The sequence below is a fragment of the Pseudoliparis swirei genome, chromosome 2 (assembly GCF_029220125.1).
Source record: "Pseudoliparis swirei isolate HS2019 ecotype Mariana Trench chromosome 2, NWPU_hadal_v1, whole genome shotgun sequence".
In the NCBI taxonomy this organism is placed as follows: domain Eukaryota; kingdom Metazoa; phylum Chordata; class Actinopteri; order Perciformes; family Liparidae; genus Pseudoliparis; species Pseudoliparis swirei.
The window spans coordinates 25,245,497-25,252,996 of NC_079389.1; the positions used below are offsets into that span (position 1 = coordinate 25,245,497).

Sequence of the window (7,500 nt, forward strand, 5' to 3'; positions counted from 1 at the left end):
GTTCTTCCCCCACACAGACCTGGCCTGGCTGAACTGGTGTCTGACCGGTTCCTGCCTCTTCAGCCTCGTCCTCATCCTCTTCTTCAGGGAGTCCTACGACCGGCTCTATCTGGACGTCTTCGTCGCCGTGTGACGTTGCCGAGGACGTTGCCGAGGACGACGGGAGAAACTAAATAAGACAAACTAAATAACAAGTGGATAATAATTGTAGCACACAGAAGAGACAAAGGAACCGGTCGATGTTTACAGAGGAGGAGGCCCGCTGACTCCGGATCAGCTCCAAGGGCCCTCGACAGGAAGTCAGCGGGGCTCTGCTCCGGCCAATCCCAGCTGTACCCGTCCTGGGCTGGGGCCCTTCAGAGGGTTCTAGAACTGTGGTATGCAGCAAAGACGAGGCCTGGAGGTCCAACCTGCTCTTGGGTTTTTACTTTAGTTTCTCGGTGCGTGAAAAACTTGTTTACCTTTTTATTGATGTTGTCCTCTCAGCGAGTATTTACACCACGAGTAACACTAACACCCTGTGTGTGTTTATATATATAGAAGTAAATATACATATTCATATATTTATATATATATTAATATATTTCATATGTATAAGTATACATATTTATATAAATATATATGTATATGTGTATATATATGTATATGTGTGTATATATATAAATATATATTTATATGTGTGTGTATATATATATTTATATATATATATATACAGGACTGTCTCAGAAAATTAGAATATTGTGATAAAGTTCTTTATTTTCTGTAGTACAATGCAAAAACAAAAATATCAGTATTTGGATTATTACAAATCAACTGAAATATTGCAATTATTTTATTCTTTAATATTGCTGATTATGGCTTACAGCTTAAGAAAACTCTAAAACCTATCTCATAAAATTTTAATATTTCAGACCAAGTAAAAAAAAAGATTTATAACAGCTGAGTGTTTGTCAAGGCTCAGGAAACCACTTGCTTGCAGGTGTTTCGGGAGTTAATTAGGACAATTCAAGTGATTTGTTTAATAATCTTCACTAGTATACTTTTCTTGTTGATATTCTAACATTTAGATAGGATATTTGAGTTTTCTTAAGCTCTAAGTTTCAAGCCATAATCAGCAATATTAAGAATAAAAGGCTTGCAATATTTCAGTTGATTTGTAATGAATCCAGAATGCATGACATTTTTGTTTTTTTAATTGCATTGCAGAAAATAAAGAACTTCATCACAATATTCTAATTTTCTGAGACAGTCCTGTATAATTATGTGTATATATAAATATATATTTATATATGTATATATATATAAATATATATTTACATGTGTGTATATATATAAATATATATTTATGTGTGTATATATATAATATATTTATATATAGATACATATATAATGATATATATATAAAATATATATTTATATTTATATATATACATGTGTGTGTGTGTATATATTTATTTATATATATAAATATATAACAGAAACGGTTTCTATGGAGATGAAACTGGAGCTGAAGCACAAAAAGCTTCAGATCAGGAGAAACTTCTTCCTCCTCTTGCTCGTCTCTTGACAGCAGCTCTGAGGAGGTGGAACGAGGAGCTCCTCCTCTGAGGAGATTTCATGTTTCCTGCTGCTTGTTTTTTTGTTTTTTTTACTCCTTGTACAGTAAAGTTTGTGTTTTACCTGCTGACATGTTGCCTTAAAGACCCTCTGGGTCCTCTGTGTTTGTATGTGTAATATATATACATATAAATATATGCACACACCCTGTGGTTTTAAATGTTTTGTGGAAAAGGATTCTGAATGTGACTGTTGAATATTTCCAGCACCTTATTGAAATAAAGTTTTTTGAGATGATCCGATGTGTTTTGACCTTTGACCTTTGACCTCAGGCTTCTTACCGAGTCACTCGCTGAAGCCTAAAGGTCAACATGTCCTCACACAGCAGGAAACAACTTAGTGAGATTTGAGTCAAGATAACTAAAGAAGTTATTTATTCGTCACATTTTTAGTTTTTTGTCATTCGCCTTTTTTTTGTTTGTCATTAAAAAAAAATGTCATCACAATTTATTTATTTTTCGGCACCAATTTTTTAAATTATTATTCATCAACATTTTTTTTTGTCATTCATCAATTTTGTTTTTAGATTCATAAATTTTTTATTTTTTTTATTCGTCACCATTCTTTTGGGTCATTTGCCAGTTTTTCTGTCTCAAAAAAAAATTGGTCATTGGAATTTTTTATTTTTTTTGTCAATTCTTTTTTTATTCAACACCATTTTTAGTTTTTGTCATTCCACACTTATTGTTTTTTACTCGTCACAATTTTATTTTTTTGTCATTTGCCTTTTTTTTTGTTTGTCAAACAAATGTAATTTTCATCAAACATTTTTTTTTTTCGTCACCAATTTTTTAAAATTCTTTGTCAACTTTTTGGTTGTTGTCATTCACCAATTTTGTTTTTAGATTCATAAACAATTTATTTTTAAATTTGTCACAATTTTGTTGGGTCATTCAGAATTTGTTGTCTTTTGTCAACATTTCTTTTGGTCATAGTTATTTTTTTTTCCCGTCCGCTCGGTGTCTCGGCTCCTCGAGGAGGACCTGCGCCTCCTGGCCGTCCTCCTGGCCGGCTCGCCAAACCACGTTACACCAGGACGGCAGAACTGGAACCGACTTTTTAAAAACACAAACCCATTTTTGTCCCATCAGAGGAATCGACACATTGAATTTGACTTCAAAGAGTTTTGTAAAACTTAAATTTAAAATGACAAAAACACTATAGCACTGATTTCTTTTTAAAAACTAAACTTTTACTTTTTATGACTTTTATTTACTTTTTGACTTTTTTAGATATTTTACAAAATACTTTACTCTGACTTTTTATGACTTCCTATATCATAACTTTTATTTCCACGAATCTCATCTGATCCTTTGAAGTATGTTGACATCTGGAATGAAGTCTTGAGGGATTTGAACAGAACACAAACGCCTCGTTGGCATCACGGTTTATTTCATAATGTACAATATACAAAAATATAGCGTACCAAAACATTCTCTGTCTAAAGGCAGTGATGACAGTCGACAGGAACCTGTGAGTTGCATAGAAGGGCCAGAGCCTCACATCTCAGGGGGCGGAGCTCAGAACGACCAATCAGACAGAGGCGGAGTCTAGACCCAAAAAATGATTTTCTTCCGAATGAATTTTCTCCGGCGAAATATATATATTTATTCTCAGTTTTTAATATCTTGTCAGGAAGTCGTCACTCCTGGAGCTCCGCCCCCAAACGAACCTCACGGCTGCTGCACGTTTTAAACAACGATAAGGCTTTTCATGTTTTTTTTCTTTCTTTTTTTAAGTGTTAGCTTCACACAGACACAGCAGCTCCAAGCAGCGCGGGGTTAGCATTCATCACAACAACAACAACAACAATAATAAAATAGAGCTGTGAAAAGCTTTACTGGAGTCGGAACGTTCAGGAAGTCTTTATGAAATATAGAAAAACAGAATGACGTCGTCATATTTACTCATGAGTAGGAAAACATTTACATTGTACAAAACACACGCTTAGCACACGCTTAGCACTCGCTTAGCACACGCTTAGCACACGCATAGCACTCGCATAGCACTCGCTTAGCACACACTTATCACACGCATAGCATGCACTAAGCACACGCTTAGCACATGCTTAGCACACGCTTAGCACTCGCTTAGCACACGCTTAGCACAAGCTTAGCACAAGCTTAGCACGGTATCATTTAGCAGACGCGAATGGATGTTTAGTTTCAGTCGCTCTTTGTAAAAACTCATATTGTTGTTATTGTTTTGTCTTTGTTGTGTTGAGATGAAATGATTACGCAACTCCAGGAAATAAAAATAAAGGAAAATAGAAACAAAAGGAATGTGTTCACCACTATCTATTCTTTTATTCGACACATTATCTGGTCCTACGCTACGGCTCGATTTGTTAAAAACAAACATGGAGCGTGTTGTAGCTCCGCCCCCAGCCGGAGGTCACATGTGATATGACCGCGAGCTGATTGGTTCCTGGAAACAGAAAATAAGGGAAGACACAGATTCCCAAAGCTGTATGGACAGTTCCTACCGCCTCCCACAATCCTTGTTGTTGTTGTTGTTGTTCTTTCGGCCGGCGTTTGTTTTGTTCCTCACGTGTTGATCAACGTGTATAACAGAAAGTTCATTTTATTTATTTAAATGTTCTGTTTTTCTCCAGGAGTTCTGGTCCCAACAAAGAGTCTCGACCCGAAGGCCCCACCAAACACACACGGACCTGCTGAATCCAGTCAGGCTGCATATGTCCCTGAACGCACCACGACACGGACCTCGTGGTCCAAACCAACGCAGCTCCTGATGGAACGTTCCTGAAGCGCTCCGGTTCACGTGATGTCTCCATGGGGGGTCCATTGGGGGTCCATGGGGGTCCATTGGGGGTCTCAGCTGTTGTTCTGGGTGTAGGTCCGGCACGGCGAGGGGGAGGAGTTGGGCTGGTAGTCGAACTTGCCCAGCGGCGTGGGGTAGTAGGTGGTGGTGTAGACGTTGGGCTGCTGCAGCGGAGCGGCGTAGAAGTTGGAGCGCTCGTCCGGCTGCAGATTGTTCTTGTTGAGGGTCTGCAACGAGATTATATAGAGGCCAATAGAGACCACTAGAGGCCGCTAGAGGCAGCTAGAGACCACGAGAGACCACTAGAGGCCAATAGAGACCACTAGAGGCAGCTAGAGACCACGAGAGACCACTAGAGGCCAATAGAGACCACTAGAGGCCAATAGAGACCACTAGAGGCCACTAGAGGCAGCTAGAGGCCAATAGAGACCACTAGAGGCAGCTAGAGACCACGAGAGACCACTAGAGGCCAATAGAGACCACTAGAGGCCGCTAGAGGCAGCTAGAGACCACGAGAGGCCAATAGAGGCCACTAGAGGCAGCTAGAGACCACTAGAGGCTGCTAGAGGCCAATAGAGACCACGAGAGGCCAATAGAGGCCACTAGAGGCTGCTAGAGGCCAATAGAGACCACTAGAGGCAGCTAGAGACCACGAGAGACCACTAGAGGCCAATAGAGACCACTAGAGGCTGCTAGAGGATGCTACAGGACACTAGAGCATCCTCCAGGTTTCTTCCCTTTTTTTCCCCCTGAAGGGTTATTTGGGAGTTTTTCCTGGTCCGATGTGAGGTTTTGGGGCAGGGATGTCTATGTGTACAGATTGTAAAGCACTCCGAGACAAATTTGTAATTTGTGAAATTGGGCTATACAAATAAAAACTGAATAGAGACCTCTAGAGGACACTAGAGGCCGCTAGAGGAGACTAGAGACCACTAGAGGCAGCTAGAGGACACAAGAGGCCGATAGAGGAGACTAGAGGCCACGAGAGACCACTAGAGGCCAATAGAGACCACTAGAGGCCGCTAGAGACCACGAGAGACCACTAGAGGCCAATAGAGACCACTAGAGGCCGCTAGAGGCAGCTAGAGACCACGAGAGGCCAATAGAGACCACTAGGGGCCAAGTAGAGGCAGCCTGAGGAGACCACGAGAGACCACTAGAGGCCAATAGAGACCACTAGAGGCCACTAGAGGCAGCTAGAGGCCAATAGAGGCCACTAGAGGCAGCTAGAGACCACGAGAGGCCAATAGAGACCACTAGAGGCAGCTAGAGACCACGAGAGACCACTAGAGGCCAATAGAGACCACGAGAGACCACTAGAGGCCAATAGAGACCACGGGACCACTGGGAGGCCAATAGAGACCACTAGAGGCCACTAGAGGCAGCTAGAGGCCAATAGAGACCACTAGAGGCCGCTAGAGGCAGCTAGAGACCACGAGAGGCCAATAGAGGCTGCTAGAGGCCAATAGAGACCACTAGAGGCAGCTAGAGGCCAATAGAGACCACTAGAGGCTGCTAGAGGACGCTACAGGACACTAGAGACCTCTAGAGGACACTAGAGGCCGCTAGAGGAGACTAGAGACCACTAGAGGCAGCTAGAGGACATAAGAGGCAACTAGAGGCCGATAGAGGAGACTAGAGAACACTAGAGGCCACTAGAGGTTGCTAGAGAGCACTAGAGGCAGCTAGAGGCCGATAGAGGTTGCTAGAGGAGACTAGAGGCCACTAGAGGCTGCTGGAGGCCACTAGATGACACTAGAGGCCGCTAGAGGCCACTTGAGGACATTAGAGGCCACTAGAGGAGACTAGAGACAGCTAGAGGCCAATAGAGACCACTAGAGGCTGCTAGAGGCAGCTAGAGACCACTAGAGGCAGCTAGAGGCCAATAGAGACCACTGGAGGCTGCTAGAGGCAGCTAGAGACCAATAGAGGCAGCTAGAGGCCACTCAAGGCTGCTAGAGGAGACTAGAGGCCACTAGAGGCCGCTAGAGGACACTATAGGCTGCTAGAGGCCACTAAAGGCTGCTAGAGGAGACTAGAGGACACTAGAGGCTGCTAGAGGCCACTAGAGGAGACTAGAGGCCGCTAGAGGATACTAGAGGCCACTAAAGGCTGCTAGAGGAGACTAGAGGCCGCTAGAGGAGACTAGAGGACACTAAAGGCTGCTAGAGGCCGCTAGAGGCCACTAAAGGCTGCTAGAGGAGACTCGAGGCCACTAGAGGCCGCTAGAGGACACTAGAGGCCGCTAGAGGCTGCTAGAGGAGACTAGAGGCCACTAGAGGCCGCTAGAGGCCACTATAGGCTGCTGTACCTTGAACTCCATGGGCGTGTACTTGTCGTTCTTGGGGGCGTGGCCCTTGTAGTTGAGGTGGTTGGGCGTCGTCGGGTGGATGACGGCCGACTCTTGCGACGGCTTGTGGAACCGCTGACAGTAGATGTAGACCAGGAAGGACAGAAGCCCCGCCCCCAGGAAGCAGGACACGCCCGTGGCAATGAGGTGGACGGAGGTGAAGGCTGGGAGACAAACAAACACAAACAAACACAAACACACACAAACACACACAATTTAGAATTCATGTTGTTTCTTTCTGATCTGATAAATATCCGTGAGGGTCTTTTAGGAGGCGCACTGTCCCTTTAAGACCCCGTTGACGAGTGATGAATCTAACTTTGAGCTCTGAGTAACAGTTCACACACACTCTAGTGATCGTATTGAGTGCATCATGGGGTCCTGTTTGCTCTTTATTTTTATTCTTTCACATTTTATCTTCTCAAATTGTTCAAATCGTTGAAGTCGTTTGATCTCTTTGTTGGTTTTGGTCTCGATCTTCTGACACATAACACAACAACAAATACACACACAAACACAGGTGTGGAGATGCACATGTAACACACACGCACACACACACACACACTTACCTCCACACTGCTGGTCCTTGTCAAAACCAGAGGCGGGGAGGATGACTGGAGAGGAGAGGAACACAAGGTGAGCCACAACGAGCATGCACACACACACACACACACACACACACACAGGGTGGACAGGTGCAGACACACACACACGTAAACACACACACACACACACGTAAACACACACACACA

The 7,500-nt window shown here is 43.3% G+C and overlaps 1 protein-coding gene across 1 annotated transcript in view; it reads right to left on the reverse strand.

Moving 5' to 3' along the window:
• Positions 1 to 2,987: 2,987 nt before the first annotated feature.
• sema5ba (sema domain, seven thrombospondin repeats (type 1 and type 1-like), transmembrane domain (TM) and short cytoplasmic domain, (semaphorin) 5Ba) overlaps positions 2,988 to 7,500 on the reverse strand; it is a 68,727-nt gene continuing 64,214 nt past the window's right edge. Inside the window, exons 13-15 of the mRNA XM_056436533.1 lie at positions 7,318 to 7,362; positions 6,710 to 6,912; positions 2,988 to 4,625 (exon numbers count right to left, since the gene is read on the reverse strand). Of these exons, the coding sequence (XP_056292508.1) occupies positions 4,452 to 4,625; positions 6,710 to 6,912; positions 7,318 to 7,362 (422 nt within the window). The 3' untranslated portion in view covers positions 2,988 to 4,451. The remainder of the gene's footprint in view (positions 4,626 to 6,709; positions 6,913 to 7,317; positions 7,363 to 7,500) is intronic.